The following is a 21,663-nucleotide window of genomic DNA, read 5'->3' on the forward strand; positions in this document are numbered from 1 at the left end:
TTTTTGAATAAAACTGCATTTACAATGTAAACGGTTTTTTTAAGTATCCAGCCCTTTCGAAATTTATACTCTGAAATTTTATGGTCATTAAATTATTAAGGTCGGACGAAAACGTGCCATTATTGTCTAAAACAATCTCAAAATGGGTGAAATTCTGCAATGATATTGTTGATACTGATTCAAAGCTCTCGCGTAATTTAGTTCAAAGAAAATTGTTTCAGGCAATTATATTAATACATTTTCGTCCAACCTTTATTATTTAATGTCCTTAAAAATCCAGGGTATTGACTACAATGTCGAAAAGGCTGGGTACCCAAGATGATCCATTTTCATGGTAGCGGAAAATGGCATCCAAAAATGTTTTCATTTTCACAGCCCAGTTACATGCACACGACAAACTGTGGATATTTTATAAAACCGATTAAAAAGCGTGCAAAGAGACAGAATTTATCAAGCATATTTGGGACGAACTGCGGTCCCCTCTATGTATTCCATCTGGCTAGAGCAACGTTGTGGGTAATTCATGAACGAAATAACGTTAAATTGCCCATAATAACCCACGGAGTTTGGGGTGCATCATTCATCTTTTTATTCGCACCAATACGATATACCCCCTTACGTATAGTATACCGTAACCCAATTTTATGCTATGTCACCCGCAGGTGTAGCACTGAGGCCAGCCTTAGCTAGTGTGAATGAATTTTAAACATAGACTTGCAGTAGTGGCGAATTACACTAGATAAAATGGTAATATTTTTCGGATCCCCCCACTACTGCTGGAAGGTTACCCTCCAGGTCCCCTACCAAGCCCCCTCACCCTATGTCCCTATCTTGGAGCTGACTTGCTGTAATCTTTGTTCTTACCTATTTTTCGTGAATGAAATTCCTTTTAAGTTTATCAACAGACTAGAGCTGTGTCGGTCATGAATGAATCGTTCAAAATGAACGATTCAAGGGCATGAACCGAACGAATCTACTTTTTCCACTTGAATCCTTCAAAATGAACGATGGAAGATTCAAATCCTCCAAATAAAAATTGTCCAATAAGAACGATTTGAATTCGGTTTGACTGCGTTGATGCTACCTATGAAAGGCGGTGAATCATCATTTGATTCCGACGAATGGCCATACAGGTTGGCAATAAAAATGAACTCTTCACCATGTTTACTATTGATCTGACTCGTAGAAATATTCGGTATGTATCATAGTGTGACGGAGCTAAATAAACACTGATTTTGCCGAATGTCATAAGAGCTTTTTCATGGATAAATCAGTGTTACAACTATTCTTCAGACGATAACAGTGAAATGAAAATTCTTCAGGCACGGGAATTTTTTAGATGAAATTAAAATGAATTCTCCACTTTCACAGTTCAATGTTTTCATAAGTATGAAAGTCTTTGACAAATAGTTGCATGCAATGGAACAGATAAAAATGCATGTAATCTGACGGATTGAACTAGTTTAAGGGTTATTTGCATTGAGAGTAATTGCATTTCACATTTAATTTATCGTGGACTACGTACTAATTTTGTATTGAAGAGAAGGAGGATGGCATTCATGGCATAACATTCAGACAGATCGAAGAGGTTTTATTGGCTGAAAGTAATTAATTAGAGATGCGTTTAAAATGAAAATTCATAATTACCGCGAATTTCTATCCGTCATAATATTTGAAATGCAGTAGGATGACAGATTCTCATGGATTCAAGCATGATATATTCATTACACTTACATATAATGTATTCTTTATGGATTCAGAATTCACGCAGTATGGAGATTCACATGGATTCGAGATTCCCACGGTTCATTATGAACGATTTAAAGAACCGATTCATTGCCATGAATCAAAACCCATAAACCGAATCCACAGAATGAACCGAAATTATCACCGCTACAACAGACTGCCTCTCTTTAATCTTTGTTATGATGGAAAAACACTTCTTCCTTGATGTCGAGTTAGCATAGATCTTCGTTTTATTGCCTGCTCATATTTAGATGTCCTAATCAATTTCTCCGTCCTTCGCAAACACTGTATCACTATGGACGCACTAAATCTTCCATTAGTTCCATAATATTTCGCCATCCTCCTCCTCTTCAATGTCCCAGTAATTTAGCTCTGCATCTCCTTTTGATGGGTCACAGGAAGTGATAGCCTGGTTTTAATTAGAGAACAGTGTTTGAGTAAATGTTAAAGCGACATCTATCATAGGGAAAAGTTCTCTAGTATTCTATGTTCAGCTCTGGCTTCGGAACTGTGGCGCCATACGTACGAGTGATTGGCCTTAAAGCCATTATGATGTTACAAAATCTCCATTACCTCTTCCAATATGGTTACCTACGGCTTTTAGTGGTTAAATTGTCCAATAAAACTGGATTAGAATAAAACGAAGGAAAGTAGATATTATTTTAGTCTTCTCAAGATGTATCACCTACTTATATAACTGTCTACTTATATAACTGTCGTTCTTTTTGGGTTTATAATATACTGTTTGCATTTGAAGCCATGTTTTACCATTAATACTATTTTCATTGAAGCAACAGTACAAATTGCCAATAATTTCTGCATTCAGGCCTGTACATACACGTTGACTCACCGATTGAAGGATTTAATTTTTTTCGCGAGATACAATTTAATAGTTTTTTATACAGGCGTAATAGTATTAACGTCCAATTTTTTAGCCTAATTTCATCTATCTCATACACTAATTTGACTTACCAAGAGTTAAGATTTGTATACAAATATGACTTTCGCTGACTGATATAGCCCATAATTACATGTATTTATGCACGAGTGGTTCTCAGATAATATGGCAATCAATGAAACATGGCCAACTCCATTTCTCTTTCCCAGATTAGAATGCTCCATATTTAGGCGGTCAGTTATTTTCACTTGAACGGAAATGGGTTTGAATAATCGTTTAGTTTTCTTTATCAGCGTTGCAAATGTTTTAACGCATGAAACATTCTTGCCGTAATGAATAATCCTAGTCCAGGGTTACCTTCTGTCCAATTCTTGAAGATATGATGCTTTTAAATGCATATCATAATGACTCAGAATTCGACAGCGAATTTTTAATTTTTTTCGGATTATTTTAATTTTTAGGAAAACAGTAATGGAACTTCGTTGAGCTGGAAGAATAACATTTTAAACATCTATAACGCTATCAATATAAGTTAAATAAGATCATTGCACGATCACGGTGTTCGTAAGTTAACTAACCACAAATGAAGGGTTTCGGAATTATTAAGTGAATTCACTCTATTCATGAAGTACGGTTTTCTGTAACTTTTATGAAACACAATGAAATCTTGCGAGTGATGGCTCCTTTCCGATATTCAAACCTGTTCGATAATAAGATAACCCTGAGCGAGTAATGATTTCGGCTCTTTCCGGTAGTTCTTAATCGGTTATTAAGAAGCGTGAGAGTTAGAAAAATCACTCTAGGCCATTTAACCCTCATTAGTAATGATAAATATTTTATCTTGCCTTATAGTTGACCAACTCATTTTTCAAACGAAAAAACAGCAGAAACATCTTCGAGGCATTGCATACTTATAGGATCAAGGAAGCAATATAAGTTTAAAAAATGTACTTAACCTCAAAAAATTGTTATCAATGTTGTTAATACGGAACGAATTATAGCACCGCAAACGTCATTAGTATAATAATAGGGGATAAAGATATCGTCTTGATCACTGGCCAACAAACCTAAGATTGGATTGACGCAGCTCTTCACCTAATTTTCCTATCGCATAATAGTTTCCCTTCAAAATCAACTGCATTCAAATACGTAACCATCGAATCTGCTCGTTGACTGCTATGTTTACCTCAAGGGAAAGCTAACTGTGGTCCCCAGCGATTTTTGTTGAGACAGGCGAAGGAAAATTCAGAGGTGCGCGCATGATACCGTTGAATTCACCTCTATTCTTCGGTGTTCATCGCGAGTCATGCTCTAGGTTGAAGAAAACTCGGTGATCAGTCGCGTATTTGCTCGACGAAGAAAGGAAATGATTAGCCTCATTTGATTTTCCCTCACCGACCAAAGAATAACTACTCTCTGACAAGGAAAACCATTTTTGCGCGGAGCGATTGTTGTGATACTTTTCGGATACTTTTTTTCTTGTTGTTTGTTGGGGCCTTTATTGGAATACTTTTTCCCCAAAGTACATGGAGGACTTTAGGACGACAGCTTCAAAGAATCCCCCCTTCAAACCGTAGATGTTACTGCAATATGACAAGATCTTAATGCGGGGACACATCTGGGAAAAGCTGGACAAGTTCCAACCCTATGTCATGAGAATTGACTGAGACATCAAATTTAGTGAGGAAGTGGACAGCGGCGGGAAGTTGCCCTTTTTTAATACCCACATCACAAGAAGGAAAAATGGAACGTTTGGACACAATGAATGTAAAGAATAACTCATGCTGTTATCAGTGCTTTTGATTTAGAATTCTTGGCCGGTTTCTAAAATCCAGTATTAACTTGCAGTGTAGCCATGCTAACCGTCATAAAACATCTGTCACTAACCTGATTGGTGAAACTGGTCGTAATAGCTAATAAAGTTGTGTAGAGTTATTGCTGAATTATCAGAGGAAGCTTACCGAAAATAGTGGCGTTCCATAGCCAATTTTTTTTTGTGATGCCGTTAAATATTTTTGTATTTTTCTTTTGGCTGCGATGGCTTTAGCCAATTATAGTAAAAGGGTAGGTCATCCTTAATCACAAGTACAGTATACAAAATCTTGGGACACACTGTGTGCCGAAAAAAAATAAAAAGCCGACGATCACCAACAGATATCTCCTTGCCGTATCCCATCTTCACCTAGCACAAATTAATCGATTGAAGACTGAAATTATCCATCAGTCCATCGCTGCCACCGTCGACGACCGCAGGGACGAAGAGCTGAATGAATTAATGAAAATACTTACGAGAATAAATATAAACGAAAAAAAGAACGACCATCCCTCAGATATTAAGACACCAAAGCTCAAGTCTTGGAGAAGAAAATATCGAGGAGTAGAAAAAAGTCTTCCTACCATCCGTCAAAGGAATGACGAATAAACTATCCAGAATATTACAAAGGTAACAGATAGAAACCGTGTTTGACAATTTCAGTGCCAGTCGCTATTTAAAAGCCCTTCCTAAAAATCCGGCCATTTTTACAAAATTCATTCTTTTTTTTGACATTAGTAGCAAAATCATATTTGATAGGATACGTGTTTTAATAAAATTTACTTTGCTCTTATTATTGAATGAGTAGAGTTAATTTTTTGCTGAATTTTAACTTTGTCATGTGGCTATGAAAAACTACGGTTTTTTTAAGTTGAAACAAATCATCTGCAGCCATCAAATACACTTTAATTATTTATGGTGCTCAATTTGAAGTATGGGATTAAAGGAAATCATAGTGTTGTTCTACATGTAACATTACGTACATGTCAATTTTTAGAAAGTATCGGAGGCTTACGGGAGCAGCTGTGTGTTACGCTTTGTCGAGGGAGCTTTCGAGGCCATTGCAGGAGGCATCATCAGGCGATCCTAGGTGCCATATATTTTTCATCGCCTGATGATGCAACTTCAATGGTTGCAGCAGCTCACTTGACAATGCGTAATACAAAGCTGCTATCGAAAGACTCCGATACTAATGATTCTCGCTGCGAAAGCCTGTTTTCAATCACGAATATTACAAAAGAGTATTCTCAGTCGGCCTGTGTCGTCACAAAGCGTGTATTTAAATGGGTTTGCAAAAGTCGCCACTCGCGTCGCTGGTGGACAAATTAATCAGAATTCTACGGGAAAATAAGGTATAATTAGGAGTATTTACCAAATTTGATATTCCTTATGATATGATTTCTCAAATTGATAACTTTTCAAACCTGTTCCTCGCAATTACACAATTATAAACACTATACAGCATAATATTGAAAAAAAGTGGATTGTAATGCATTCATCACCGACAGGATATTTTTTGTAAGCCGATTAACATGAGACCGAAGTTGTTTTTGCTATTAAAAAGTGACATCTTAATCAAAGTCTTTACTACCATGCGTATGCATGAAATGCAGTTTGCTGCTGATCATCAACAAAGGTATAAAGTGTTAAGAATGCCGCAGGGTGCTACCCTTCCCCCATGGCCGGCGCATCCGGCCCGGGGTACTGGTGGCGTAGATTAGAGGAACGGCGAAGCCGGCCACTACGATAGCTACCACTTCTTCCAGGCCGGTGAAGCCGGCCCCGTGAACTTCGGGGACAGAGCGTCGAGGAACGGCGTAGCCGATCCGAGCTGTCTGGCGGTGAAACCTGCCGCGGCGGTCGCTACCGTTTACCTCTGGCCGGCGCAGCCGGCCTCGTTGATTTTGAAACAGTGTTTCAAGGAACGGCGAAGCCGTTCCGTGTTGTGTGGTGGCGAAGCTGGCCACAGCGGTGGCTACCCCTTCTTTCTAGCCGGCGAAGCCACCTCCGTGGGCTTACGGGACAGGTGTCCAAGGGGCGGTGAAGCTGTTCCGAGGTGAGTTCCCTCGAAGCCGGCCGTGGCGACCCGAGAGCAGAGTCCTCTGGATTGTTGATAATACACCCTATGAGGGAGTAGTCTAGAGAACTGCCATCCAGAGGACTCTGCCCGAATGTCCCTTACACTCCCAGCTGGCCGACGAAGCCGTTACTCCAATAAAAATTGTTCCAACACCCACAAAATTAGACGGCTAAGCATGGATCCGGGGATTTAAAGGGGCGTATCCTCTTGACGAGCGCGGTAATCAATGATTATTTGGTAGCTCATAGCGATTGAACTCACCTGTTATGAGCAAGTTTTCACTAGTTAAGCCCTTAGTTTGTACTTCATTTTATTCTATTCATTTTTCTTAGAAGTAACTCTATTCTGAAAAAAAGGGCACCGTAAAAGACAAGGGTGCTGAGATCAAGGAGTCTGATCGGTGGCTCACATCTGAAATCTTCCTCTTCAATGCCACTTTATTGTCTTTCTAAAAGTATTTTTGAAGGGATTTTTTAATGCTTTGTTCAAGCGTCCATGTGTAACTAATCCGTAGAAAAAATAAAAGAAAAAGGCGCTTAAACATTACATATTTGTCCCTCTGACACAACAGAATGGACCACCTTACAGCCGTATCCGATAGTTGAATGCTTGAGCATGGTAATGGTGGTGGAGTAAGCCTACTCGTTTTAAGGTTACAAAATAAGTAAAGATGTATAGAGGATAAAAAAAGGATTCTCATTTGACGTGCTCTGTTTGACATCTGAGATATGAAGGGAAAATCTTTTATAATTCATTTGAGGTAAAGGCTCTACAATGCCATATAATATTTCATACCATTGGGGCAGCTTCAGAATATTTTCTGATTCGTCTGATAGGACAGTTCTTAGCATTTTGATGGGTACTTAATGTTTTTTTTTTCATTCCAATGCAGTTTATGCCAACTTTGGAAAGAGTTTATAGCATCTGTCAGTCCTTTTCAATTACTTAGTCGTGGTAAAAATCTTTTGTGTAATTTTTATTTAATATTTGGTTTTGAACATTTGGATCTTGTGTTAGTTTTAATAATACGGTTACAGAACATGTAGTTTGTTGATTGAAGTGTGGTTTTATGGTCTACTTTTTAACTTATCTTTGCTAGAAAAGTCACCTCTGGCTTTCATGCTTGGGGATATGATATGTTTGGTCTCACTGGTGACAGTATTTACGATATGTCTCCGAATTTTTTTCAGTGAATAGATAGGGATTTTTCTTTGTTGGACATTTGATGCCTTGAAAGAAGATATCTTTAAGTGTCTTGGTTTTTTTTCCCACTGGCTCCAGCATATTATTCCAAAGAGTTCGTGCCACTGCAAATGAAAATAAAGTATCTGCTATTAAGTTATACATTTAAAAGATGACGTATTACTATTTACATATTTTTTCGGATCCTAGATAAGGAGTTTGCAGATATGAAGAATGATTCCGCAGTTTAAGTTATTAGTTCATATGTAGCTTGATAATGCAAACATTTGTGATGGGGACTTTGATCAAACACGGCATTAGTGCCTTGGAAGTGCTACTAGTAACAGAACAGTGCATATATCATGGTCAGTAATTCGCTTTTTTTGTAACCTGATAGCGATCAATAGTAAGTGAATGTTCAAGCTGCGCACGCCGCTATTGATAATTCTTAGATTTTGCTGCTATTATTTCCGATTGTCGTTGGATTTGAAGTATGCGGAATTATTTTTTGCCTATATGTATTAAGATTTAAGAAATTTATGGATACATAAATGCACATATGAGAGTCAACGGAACAACAAAACCACCTTGTTAACAATAAATATATATTTTTTCCGGTGATGATTCATGAAATACTTGCTACGGGACAGGGATACTTGTAGCATCTATGGCATATTCACTTTAAGAATCTGAAGATCTCTGTAAAGTCTAGATATGGGTAAAATCAATCACAGTGCTTTGGTAAATGATACTTTTATCTCTTTGTAAAAATTTCTTTTCCTTGTGCAGTGTACCACTCATTTTTCAGTTCCTAAGATTGTTTTAGTGACGAAGATGAATGTACCTCTGCAGTCATCGTAATGCGGTAGATGCTTGCACTTACTGAGAAATATATGACTATACTAGGGCATTTAATAATCCGATGATATCTAGCTGCTAAAATAATTTCTTACCTAATGCTGAGCCTCGTTGGTTGAAATGAACACATTCTTCAGTTAAAATTGGCAAAGTGCGAGTGAACACTTTGGAGAATACTCGAGTCTCTGGCGCCCCCCTCGTCAGTGGTGCATTAGTTGACAATAAAAATGGCTGCCAAACCACAGTAAAGTCCTCTTTGTTCTTGTAGCGGTCATCAGAAGCCTGCAAATAAATGGCTTTCAATTTTCATTCGATTCAGAGAATAAAAATTAATTGAACCGCAATTGTCTTATTTTGTTCTATTTCTCATCAGAGAGGCCCGTTTCTTAGTGGATGTGTAAATGTGGATAAAAAGATAGTTTTGAGTCGGAAAAAATGCATGTAATATTTTTGTTCATGGTAATGCACAAAAGATACGATAAGATAATGATAAACACTTCGGAGATTTTAGTCATCATGACTTATTCTGTCAGTTGAGTTCCTCTGTCTTATCATGATTTCGATTATTTCTTATACTGCTGGTAAATTTAAATATAATACGGGGTAAATGAGCTTATATCCTCAAAGATGAAAAAGATGGAATGAAAAATCTCAAACGGCCGTATAACATCTCCCAATAGCATGTTTCCATTGATAAATCAAACATTTACACCAGTTTTCATAAAAAACTGACTGAGCGAACTCATGTTTGGAGTTGTGTGGAATAACCTGCGTACAAGTTGAAGACCTCGCACCTTGGTAATTCCATTGAAATCCTCGTTGAGAGTAAATTTTCAATATTAGTCAGTGGCGTAACTATGGGAAGATAAGGGGATATAGATCTGCCCCAAAGACTCAGAGGAATAAATAAATAATTTATGTTTTTCCTGTATCGATGATTTCTCGGGGAATTTCGAGTGAAACCCAAGCATGAAAACTTTTCCTTGACCCTCCGTTGTCTGGGGAGTGCGATTCCCCCCTAAATTCCCCCACCCCAAAGCATATTCCTAGTTAATTTACTGATATTAATACTAATTTACTAATATTACTCAGTTAATGTAATACCAGCTCTTTCTCTTTCTTCTGATATTCTCTGACGACAGCAGACATTTTTACTATGTTATCCTCAAGATCAGGTGTCACTAGCAAACATGGACAGGTGACTGGTCTTATTAATTCACAGGCTGTTGACTCCGGATATCTTGCGGCGAGAGTTGTATCTGTTGAGAAAATTACATTATCCTGTTTGATTATCGACTCATTTATTATTGATACGAAATTTTCAGTTGCATCATACACGGCTCCAAGTAAGCATCACTTTTTCTTTCTTATGAGGACTTACCTAGGACTGAAATGAGATTTACAAATGTCTTTGGGAATTTTTCCTGGATGAAGTCCAAAACCTCTTGGAGACGGGTTTTGTGTGCATCCGGTGAATTTTGTACTGGATGAGAGCATTGATATGAGCAAATATTGTTCTGACCTATTAATATGTTTATTAGCTGAAGGAAAAAAAGCGAATAAAATATTATTTTGAGTTGTTTAGGTGAATATTAGTGTTTTTACAAACATATAATATGCTGGCAAATAGTCACCTTCCAATCCTCTTCCATGTTAACTTTAGGATCCTCCACACTTTTATTGTATAAATACATAGCCTGAAAAAGTATATCGTAATCAGCGGCTCCAGTAATAGCTACATTCAGTTTGGCAGATTCGGAGAAATAAGGGCCTTTTCCAGTTGCGTAGCCGTATAAATTAGGATTAAATACTTTTAAAATGTTTGGCAGGGTAGTGTATTTTCTCCAAGTTTCTTCACCCCCTGAAAAAGTGAAAACATTTGAATTTTTATATTTATTTTAAATAGTTTCATTTAAGAACTAATGTAACATTATCAAAATTGAGTATATGCTGTATAAATTATTGCATTGCTAATATTTTTGGTTGCTAAGCTGAGGAAAAATTCGTAGAAATGGTATGATGAGAGGATTATTAATAAAATTAATTTTATATGCGGAGTCACATTGTTACACTTCCGGTAGGACCAAAGTTAGTCCGAGTTGGAATTTACAAATGAGACTGTTAGAATCAGTGAATTAACGTTCTTTTATCCGACTTTATTCGCGACTAAAATAATGCCTGAGAAATAGAAAATAGAAATGTTGCCGGAGGAGGAAGCACTTTTAGTCTGTAATATTAACTTAGAATATTTCAAATAAAAAATGCACACGAATTACAAATACGCTTTTCCAGAGTTATTACTCGGGAAGATAATCGGGAGCGACGACACGCACTGTTACTTCACAAATCAAAGTAACAGAACTTACAAATTCAATTGTGCAGGAAAAGTACTCGCGAAGAAATTCGGGAGCGTCGACTCATACCTTACTTGCTTGAGCGTTCTTATGACCCCTAGAGCTGCACTGGCGAGATTAATTCGCAATTAATCTCGGTAGGGTCACCCATACCACATAGGTCGAAGAGTAGGATCCAGACGAAAGGTAGGCCACGTGATGGTGCCACAAGAAAAACACTGTTGGAATGGAAGTGGGAAACCCTACCAATTATCTCTTCCCTGAAAACGTGGTGTTTGGTCAAACGAGCCTCGGGGTCTTCGTGGTCCTAATCATGCGAAGTCCTTGCAGAGACATATCATTATCACCTATTTCAGCATAAGCAGCAGCAATCAAGGATAAGGACAAGAAGACCAAGAGAATGGAGAAGAAGAAGGCATCGGTGAATGTAGGGACGTGGAACGTGTGGACAATGAGTGCGGGTAAACTATAAAATACAAAAAGGGAAATGCAGATAGGGAGGATAGATATCTTAGGATTATGGGATGTGAGGTGGAGGGATGGGGGGGGGGGACTATTGGAGTGATGGGTATAGGGTTATACATAATGGAGGGGAGGAAAGACAGCGCTTTAGTATTAAACGGGAAGATGGGTAGGCGTGTGGTAGGCATAGACCAGGTAAGCGATAGGATTCTGATGGTAGAAATTGAGGCGCGGCCCACCAACCTTGTGGTGGTCCAAGTTTACATGCCCACTAGCAATCATAGGGAGGAAGAAGTAGATTAGGTGTATGAACAGCTCGAGGAAATAATTAGAGTAACTCCGGTAAGAAAATCTGGTAATGATGAGGGACTGGAACGCTTCAGTCAAGGAAATGAGGGATGGAAACGAAGTAGGAGAATTTGGATTAGGAATTCGGAACTACAGGAGTGACAAAGCAGCAGAATTTTGTAGGAGAAACAAATTATTCATCGTAAACACGTGGTTCAATCTTCATAAAAAGCAGGCGTTCAAATGGAAAAGTCCAGAGGATATTGGGAGATATCAGACAGACCACATTATGGCAAGACAGAGGTTTAGGAATAGTGTGAAAAACTCGCGCAGATTCCCTGCAGCGGATGTGGATTCAGACCACAACCTAATACTTATGAAATGCAACGTAAGATTCAAAAGACTCATGAAAGGCAGGAGGGTGAGGAAATAGAATGTAGAAGCGCTGAAGGGGAGTATGAGGAGAGAATATCAGGAACTTGTTGAAAAATGTACCCGGGAGATTGAAAGTGCACAGACTGTTGGGGAAAGATGGGATAACATTAAAACTGGAATAGTCAAAGCGGCCGAGAAGTCAATTGGTTACGTTGACAGTAAAAGGGTAAAGAAGCCGTGGATAACGGAGAAAATGACGAGGGAAATGAAGGTGGGGAGGAAGTGAAAGAACATAAACAAAGAACAGGGAAAAAGAATTTATATACTAATTAATAATCGATTACAGCGTGAACTTAATTGAACCAGGAACACTTGGTAAAATGACAGTGTGAGGAAATGGAAAATTTTCAGAAGGAAGGAGAGGTAGGCACATTGTACGCCAAAGTTAAGTCGCTATCGGGTGGCAAAAGGGGGCAGGGCCATGTCTAAAGTTAAGGCTAAAGATGGAAGGATGCTAAGCGAGCGAGAAGAGGTACAGAGCAGATGGAAGGAATACGTGGAGGATCTGTATGACGGGAGGAACAGGCCAGAGAGATTAACTTTAGAGGAGGATAATCGTGGGCCGGAGATCTTAGACTCGGAAATCGAGAGAGCAACTCGTGATATTCATCCCTAGAAAAGCAATGGGCGTGGACAATATCCCATGATCAGTTTGGTTTTATAAAAGGGAAGTCAACTCGTGAAGCAATAGCGGTAATGAGGTCCCTGGTGGAGAGTAACCTAGAATATGACCAGGATGAGTATGCCTGCTTTGTGGATTTTGAAAAAAAACATTCGATAGAATGAACTGGGTAAAGTTAATGGACATTCTCAAGAAAATCGGTGTAGATTGGAGGGTGTAACGTCTGATTTTTGAAAGTTGTTATTTTGGTTGTGAAGGGTTTGTTTGGGGAGAGGGGATTGTTGAGAGAGATGTGAAAAGGAGAGGTTTTGTGGAGTATTGTGGAGAGAATTGAAGGAAATAAAAAAGGTACTGAAAATTAATCGTCTTACGTTACAAGGGATAGACGACTGATTCGTAATCTGTATATGGCCCAGACTACGCAAATGAGGGTAGCGGACGAAGAATATGGGTGGGCAAGAATGGGCTGGGGAGTGAGGCAAGGCTGTCCTCTATCGCCGCTACTCTTTAACGTGTACGCTGAAGAGATGGTATGACAAGCGTGAGATGAGTTAGAAGATAGAATAAAAGTGGGAGGAATGATGTTCAAACAGGTGAGATTCGCGGATGATCAGGCGTTGATTAGCTAGTCAGCGAGGTGGCATCAGGCTCTAGTAGATGTGTAACGGAATCACCCGCAATTCACAAAATTTGCGAAAAATCTCCAGAGAAAAATTCATTCGCCTTGAACGAGATTCGATTCTTTAGCCAGTTAAGCTACCCGAGGTGTCATTATACCCTGTGGAAATTTGAGGACTATACATGACAAGGTGGTTTTGACTGCTGGGCATATTAATTGCAAGCAGTTAAAATCGTGCGCAGAGCGCCACAACCGGAGAGCGCGAACTTACGTAGTTAAAAGCGAATGAATGGTCTCCAATGTAGTTAGAGAAAACATTCTTCTGCTTGAAAAAATTTAATGAGTATGAGGAGAAGGAAATATAGAGAAGTGAAAGAAGTTAGGTGGAAGAAGTGTGAAAATCAGAGGGCAACTGTGAATTAGACAATAGCAATAACAACAGATCATAGTCTGTTGAAAGTTTTTTTTTCAAAGATATGTAAACCAAACGAAGAAGCTCATTATAGAAATATTGGCCAAGGAAGTGATACAAAATCGATCTACATTTGAGTGAGACATTGATCCTGAAATTATGTGACTACCACGTACTGAATGTCCTGGAGCAATCAATATTCGTCACAACTTCTCTATAGAAGGCGAATTCTATTGAAAATGTAAAATTTAACGTGAAAAATTATTTATATGACTCATGGTTACGGCTTAAGTGCCAATAAGGGCCCCCGCGCACTGGCAACTTTTTCAAAGCAACTATTTAGTTGCTCTATGGAAGTTCAAATGAAACACACGGCATTGACTGTGGCCCCGCGCACCGGCGACTTTTTAGTTGCCGCAACTAAATAATTGCGTCCGGACCTATTCTGAGGGTGATTAAATTGTTGCCGGCAGGAATAGATCGCGTGGGTGTTTACCTAACCCCGCGCACTGTCAACTTTTCAGTTGCTTGACGGCACTTGTTCGGAGCGCATCTTGGGAAGTGTTTTGCAGGACGCGTTTTGCAAAGGTCCCATAGTTTTTAAGTTTTGGGATTATTTACGGTAATTTTAATTACTGAACATGCTCTGGATTGTATTTGGAGGCCATATATTTACAACTTCACTTACTTCCATTATGTAAATACACAACAACCTCAGAATAATTTTACTCACATAGTTACACCTTCCCTTCATTTAACACCTTTCATTGAATTTTCTCCATCTTGATTTTCTTTATACTCTTGAGATTCTTCGAAATTCTTTTCTTCACTTTCCTATTCTTCTCCTTTCTACTTGTCCAACTACTATTGTTTTACAGCACATTATACATGGTGGACCACGGATCTTTATTGTAGAGACTATATAATGCTGGCCTTGGAATTTCTCGCATTCCACCTACGTTTCTGATCTTGATTCATTTCTTTTTCTTCATTCAAGTCGACACCTTCAATTGCTTCAATCATTTCTGTTGTTCGAAATAGGATTTCTATTTAAAAACACCACATTGGGTAGGTTGATTTGTCCTTCCGCTACGGTATATGCGTTACACCTTCACTCGACTCCACCATTTCTTTAATTTTTTCCTTCCGTTCTTTCTTCCTATTTCTCAATTTTACTGCAAATGTTGCTCCGGCCTCATTACCTTTTGGGATTATTTGCAGTACTTTAATTTATTGAAAAAGCCCTGGATTGTATTTGGAAGCCATAAATTCACAACCAACGGTCATATACCCTTACGGAAAGATTCGGCAATCCATGTTAAAAATCGAGTCTTAAGTTCGACTGAGGCGGCGCCAATCGTTCCTGCAGCGAATTTGGAGCTAATCTGCACAGGTGTGGGTTGATCCATAGAACCACTCATTTTTCGTTTAAAATTTAATGCTGAAATATAATCCTAACGTTCTTCTTTATTTTCTGGTTCAGGCTCTTTTCAGGTTCTTATAAATTTCACATTTTTTTACACTAGTGAGCATTATAAAATGAAAGTTGTTTGAACGAAGCAAATTACAATTAATATAAGGCGGAAATCATGTAAAATTCATGCAAATTTATCATGTATATGATAGAGGAATCGTACTTACATGTCAAAGATAAGTAAGTGATTCTGAACAGAGGATTACCAAAAACATTAAAACAATATGTATACCCAAAGATTCCACAGTATTGGATTCGTGATTGCAATCCAAAGAATGCTGTACTGCAGCCAGTGACGTAACTAGGAATATGCTTTGGGGGCGGGAGGGATGAGATGGCATGGGGTGGGAAAATTTTTGACAAATGACATGCCTCGATATACATTTCACATCATTTTGGCGCTAAAAATTAAATTTAAGCAGATAAAGTTATTATATTTCAACACTAGGTAATTTTTTAAATATCTTTTTTTTCCTCTGATGGTTTGGGGGGATCTATCCCCTCACCCCCCATATTTACGCTACTGACACTGACTGCATCCCAATCTTTCCTAGCTCGCGTCATATTTTATTTTCTTGAGTTTCCTCCTCATGTGTTTCACGATCCAACATAGTTTCTTTTCAATAGTCTAGTCTCCTTTCCATGTATAACTAGATGGATGTATCTCTTCCCTGATATCTGGTCCCATATTAAATAGCCACTCCACCATTTTCACAGCTTCTCTAGTGCCCAATTTGCGGATAAAACTATTGAAGATCATTCCTGGTACATATATAAACCAGATTTATTAAATTTGATTAAGATATCTTTTATATATAGGTGATTGAATTTGTGATCATTTTTAAGTATCTTGATAATGAATTGGAATTAAAGGCAACAACATTTTAGATTAAACGAAAGTTCTATGAACTTCTCCTACCAATTTTACACATAGTATAGTATATGTAAATTCCTCTAAAAAGAGGATAGTCCACAAGGACAAATACTGTACCCAAAACATTTTGTTCCTTTGCTTATTTTTTCGCTGTCTCAAAATGAGCGCAACAACACAACTTGCTTTCACGAGATCCATTGTAAACTGAGCTGAGGGGCAACTATTTAATCGCCAGTGCGCGGTAGCGAGCAACTCTTGGGTGAGTAAATTGTTTAGTTGCCGGTGATTAAAGTTGCCAGTGCGCGGGGGCCCTAAATCTCAGTAGGTACTGTGGCTGAAGCCGAAGTACGGCCAGCACCATTTACTAAATACTTCTTCTGCATCCATTTCATCCCTACGCAAAATCAGTGTCCTACAGGACTATAGTGTCCCAGGTGTAAAGAGTCCACGGAGCACATACCCTCCGTTTTGTTTGCTCACCTCCGACGAAGGAAACTCCTCTGTCGTCGACGGTTAATCCAAGGGGTGTTAGTTCCCTGGCCGCTGCCCCAGCTGATAGGGAATCCCCCAGAGTCATGACCACATCGATATCTCCCGGTCGAAGTTGGTGGACGCTTGTCGGAGATCTGCGAGATCTCCACACGGGTTTATCTTCGGTGTAAAGACAGGGGAATTTAGTGTTCTCTGGGATTCTGTCTTGGAGGATCTTCCACCAATCACTGGGATCGTAGGCGCTTGCTGTGAGTATCTGTTGGGGTAAAATGACAGTAATTACCCTGAATATATTTTTTATTGCCACCAAGAGAGATAACATGACTGCTAAGTTAAATGTTTTTCATGGAATTTCAACTCATTATAACCCAATATTGCCTCCAAGTAACATCAAAGATGTATAAATTTTCTGCTTTATTCTGTAAATATTTAAGCCACGTGTTCCTTTGTGCTGTTCAAATTATTGACGAAATGTATAGCTGCCACAATAATCACAAAGGAGTACAAAATGTTCTAATTTTAGAAATGAGAAGTCCTGAAATATAATAACGAGAAGCATAAAAGGTTAAAATGATACTAAGTTATCATTCAAGTATGATCTTAGAGTTTCCCGGTGTATCTGGTCCGAAAAGTTTCTCGGGTTTTTCAGCGTGTGATGTCTTCAATGTCTCCCGACGTTTCGAGCAGCGACTAGCTGATTATCCTCAGGAGATGTTTCGAAAGCCGTTCTTCGAAATTTGACCAGTATATATACATCCCATCCGTGGTCTGGTGTATATTTGATGTACAGAATGGAATGTATATATACTGGTCAAATTTCGAAGAACGGCATTCGGAACATCCCCTGAGGATGATCAGCAAGTCGCCACTCGAAACGCCGGGAGACATGGGAAACATTCACAGGTGAAAAAACCGAGAAACTTTACTCATAATTTAAGTGTTTCGTGGGACACCAGAGACATCTTTCGTCGCGGACATCAATAAGGAGAGCATCTGCCTAAAAACGATTTGTTCTATTGTAGAATACAAGAAAAAAAATTTATCTAGAATTCTACAATAATATAGCCTCCGCTATACATTTTTTATTGCCATACCACAGAAATGTATTGACCTTTACCTCGGGGGTTTTTCAAAGAGTTATAAATTAAACATACTTGAACATGCATGCCCTGGATAAGGGCAACCCTCTCAGGGGAAACTCGTACCCGCGACCTCTTTTAGCAGGTAAAGGGGGGGGGGGCTTTCCGTATGGGCAACTCCTCTAAAAGGTATCTATTCCGCTGTCTTTATGAATTGCACGATGAAAGGTTGTTGCGATCCTGCCTTTTTAATTAATTTACTTGCAATACATAATTTCCTGAAACAAGTAGTTGTCTCTTTGCGCGGCTCTCTATCATACACTATACTCTCAACTACTGCTCACTAAACACCAGCTCGGAATTGTGAATTTTTCTTTCACGAATTCATCATGTTCTTAAAATGCACCATAATTCTCTTGCGTTGTCCACTTAATGATTTAAGTTTTAATTAGCCATAAAGGAAATGTTATGGCATTCTGGATTTTAATATGGGAAAAATCTTAGGTATTCAACCAGGGACTGTCAGGGTTAAAATGCAGCCGAGTTTATGGGTCGATTCAAACACTGAAATAGTGAGGGGAATCAAAACTCAGTTCTGCAATGATACAATTTCTAAACATAAAAAATTATGTATTATCTTGCCAATTGATCATTATCAAGTATTTTTGTGATTTTAATTATTAATTTCGCTCAGTTCAGTACTATTCAAGCATTGTAATCAATTAGCGGTGTCTGGCATTAGTATCATTTGGTGCAATCAACTTTTTAGGGAACACTCCGTAAGTTGTACATATGCTTTACCTAAGACCGTCATTATTTTAGATGCATAACTAGACCACAAACCTTAGGTTCCCTGCACACAACGATTTTTGACGGCCGGTAAAATATCGACCGTCCACATTCAAATAGTGGACAATGGTAGGGTATGGGAACTTGCACATCAAATAGTGGACAATGGTAGGGTATGGGAACTTGCACCCTGATCCAAATACGCACATTAAGCGATAAAAGTCGGTTGATCACGACAACCATGCAAGTGACCGTATGATCGTTTAAAATCCGGTGTATGTGCAAGGAGCGCTTCAACGATAGAATAATGGCCGGTTTTTTTACCGTCCAATATCGGTTTGTGCAAGGGACTTTAGCTTCTGGTAGTGCTTCAAACCGGTGCCAACTCCGAAAAATGTGTGATAGACGATGCCTGACTTACCGGCAGCGACGGTCCGTTCAATACCGTCGCAAGCTTCAGACCGAAGTCAATGAGGCGCTGTTCCAAACTCGGGATCGGTGAACTGTCAGCCTCACAGAGACCAACCACCGCGACAAGCAGACACCCTAGCGCAGGAACAAGCTTCATCTTCATCCACTCACTTTTCGCCCTGATCTTCCTCGATTGTCTTCTTCCTCTAATCGCCGGACGGCGACTGAAGGCGTTGGAGAAGCTCTCTGGTGCCTGAAGCGAATGGATTTAATTTTATGGATGGGGGAGATCAGACCGAGCGCAGAAATTTTGGATGGCCAGCGGTGGAAGAGGCTGACGGTCTGCGGGTAGATTTTTACAGAGCCGAACACCGGTTGCAGCAGATGTGAAGTAGCGGATGAAGTTTGGCATCGATGGGAGAAATCCAGAGCTCACCTTCTATCCCATGTGAGGGAAAGGGTTTTCCCAAACTTATCGTATTTTGGATTTTATTTATTTTATTTGGAGAGTTTAGAGCACTTCTAAAAGCTAAGATTTTTGCATTAAAATCCGAAAATTCAAGAGCGATGGGGTGAAATTTATCCATGTTAAAATAAATAATTGCAATTTTCCACAATGGGGAACTTTCATGGGTCGTCGATTGCTACAAAAACTATTTTGAACAGGCAAAATTGATATTTTAGCTCGATAAAATACCTAAATTTTCTCCATTCATCATAAAAAGAAACAAAAAATTGACTTCAACATTGAGAAATATTTCTGTGATCCGACCACTGCGCGAAGACACCTGAGCTCTGCCGAAGCTAAGCGTGACATAGGTGTCTTAACTGTCATCGGGAGTCGGGAAATACTCTGAGCGTATGCTGTAAACATTGTTTTAAGGGAGGACTTATCCGCTCATTGTCACTTGTGTATGTGCTGGTATCCTTGGTATGTTTTGCTATTGCTATTTTGCCACGATTATTACTTGAGATACTGAAAATGCGACATCAGGATGATGAAGTACAAGCGTTTCACTTCGTATGTTTCAGTTTTCAGAAAAATAGATGATAACATTGCCGCTCGTTTCAATAGTACACCTGAAATTCATCTACATCTACATACTAACACGCAAGCCGCCTAAAAGGCGTGTGGCAGAGAGAGTTATGACACCAGCCTTTTTTTAGGACACCAAAAATGCCACGACCTCCATGGAATTTGTTATGACAAATTATTGCTGTACGGCGGCGAAAAATCGAGATTTAAAAGAAACCTGTAATACTGGAGGAGAACGATCGTGAACTTACGAGCCGTGCTGTTGAATTTAGCAACGCTGTACAGTGGACGAAATTAGAAAAAAAGTTTGACAAAACCCTAAATTTTCACAATGTTTCTGGAAAACAAAAATGGTATAGTCTGATAGTGTTATGTCTGAGTATCTATTTAAACATTTGGTTTATCGATGGTGTCAGCGGAAGCCGTTGAAATTGATAAAAAGTAGTGAAATTCCATTTCCCCATTCATGCAATCATTGTCCCACTCAATCTTTCCCAAAGTCACTTACTGTAAACGTTACTCCATTCAAAAACTGCTTCAAGTAAGTCACGGATAGTTATATTCTGGCCAGGAATATACTCTCAAGGCTGCTTCATGAAACGGCGATGAGTGCAGGGAATACAACACAGACTGCCGCTGTGTTCATAGTTCCCCTTCCGGCCTTTATTTGTGATGAAGACTGGTGCCCTGTTAAGTTCTTTTTAATAACCCTCGGGCGGGCTCTTGTGTACCAGCTCATACAGATTGGTTATCGTTCAGGTCAATATCGGCCCCATTTGTTTTCTTACCCGCAGGTGACCCAAAATTTCTTACCTTATCCTCTCCATATGTATCGCGAGTATTTGGAGCGTAACAAAGAAAACAGAAATGATTTGCAGGTAATTATAATGCATTGACAACTCACTGGTTCCCTTCCTCTTGCATACAATTATGATAATTCCTCAAGCTACCAAACAGCTACTCCAATGTCACCATACGCTCTGATATGTTTGATATTGTTTTCTTCCATGGGAGATATGCTCCTGTGAACAACCAGTGGTCATTGCTGTACTAGAGGCAATACGAAATCAATGGGCACATTAAGTGAATGGCAGTCATATTCTACTGTGATTGAAATGGTTATTTCTGGAAACTTAATGCCAAACTAACAGGAATAAAATTAATTTTTTTGAGCCTGTCAGTAGTCTCTAAATAAAATGCTTCATATAAAACGAAAAACGTTAGCCACATGTTCTTCTATGACACTCAATTTATTTTTTAAATAAATGCAGTATCTGATATATGCACGCTTACTGGAGTAGCTGCAATTGAGGTTAATAGTAGAACACGAGCCCAACGTTATTCGTTGCATATGAAGCAATTAATTTGGAGACTGTTAGGCGCATAGAAAATTTTAATTTTTACTTTAAGTGCGCGAGATAAACGGTGTTTGTTAAAAAATATATTTTTATGGTGTAATGGTACTTCTTTCGATGATAATGACATTGCGAGATGTGGGGGTGGAGAAGAATGGAGAGGGTGAAGTGGACGGAGAGGAGGAGGGAGGACGAAGTGCAGGACATGGTGGGTGAGGAGAGGTAGCTTCTAAATGAGATACAGATGAGACAATGTATGTGTGGAGGGAGTAGGTACTTAGTTGGGAGGAGATGTTGAAAACGGTGTTAGAGGGTATAATGTTAGGTAAACGAGGGAGATGAAGGAACGGACAGTATTTTCTCACCCTGCATATGTTTCTCAAT

General features: G+C 39.0%; 1 protein-coding gene across 1 annotated transcript; it reads right to left on the bottom strand.

Moving 5' to 3' along the window:
* Window positions 1-7,498: 7,498 nt before the first annotated feature.
* Window positions 7,499-20,572, bottom strand: LOC124161357 (phospholipase B1, membrane-associated-like). Its single transcript, XM_046537672.1, has 8 exons — window positions 20,433-20,572; window positions 18,899-19,141; window positions 16,598-16,865; window positions 10,212-10,438; window positions 9,959-10,118; window positions 9,682-9,836; window positions 8,673-8,859; window positions 7,499-7,844 (listed from the first exon to the last, which is right to left on the bottom strand). The coding sequence occupies exons 2-8, from the start codon at window positions 19,049-19,051 to the stop codon at window positions 7,684-7,686; spliced, it is 1,311 nt and encodes a 436-aa protein (XP_046393628.1). The 5' UTR covers window positions 19,052-19,141; window positions 20,433-20,572; the 3' UTR covers window positions 7,499-7,683.
* Between the last annotated feature and the right edge of the window lie 1,091 nt (window positions 20,573-21,663).

This window comes from Ischnura elegans, chromosome 6, assembly GCF_921293095.1.
Source record: "Ischnura elegans chromosome 6, ioIscEleg1.1, whole genome shotgun sequence".
NCBI lineage: Eukaryota > Metazoa > Arthropoda > Insecta > Odonata > Coenagrionidae > Ischnura > Ischnura elegans.

Bases quoted from the DNA above. Each gene is read 5' to 3' on its own strand.
- LOC124161357 (XM_046537672.1), bottom strand. From the start codon at position 19,051: ATGAAGATGAAGCTTGTTCCTGCGCTAGGGTGTCTGCTTGTCGCGGTG. The intron at 10,119-10,211 runs GTGACTATTTGC...TTTTTCCTTCAG, and splicing joins ACATGGAAGAGGATTGGAAG to CTAATAAACATATTAATAGG. The intron at 9,837-9,958 runs GTAAGTCCTCAT...TTTTCTCAACAG, and splicing joins AAATCTCATTTCAGTCCTAG to ATACAACTCTCGCCGCAAGA.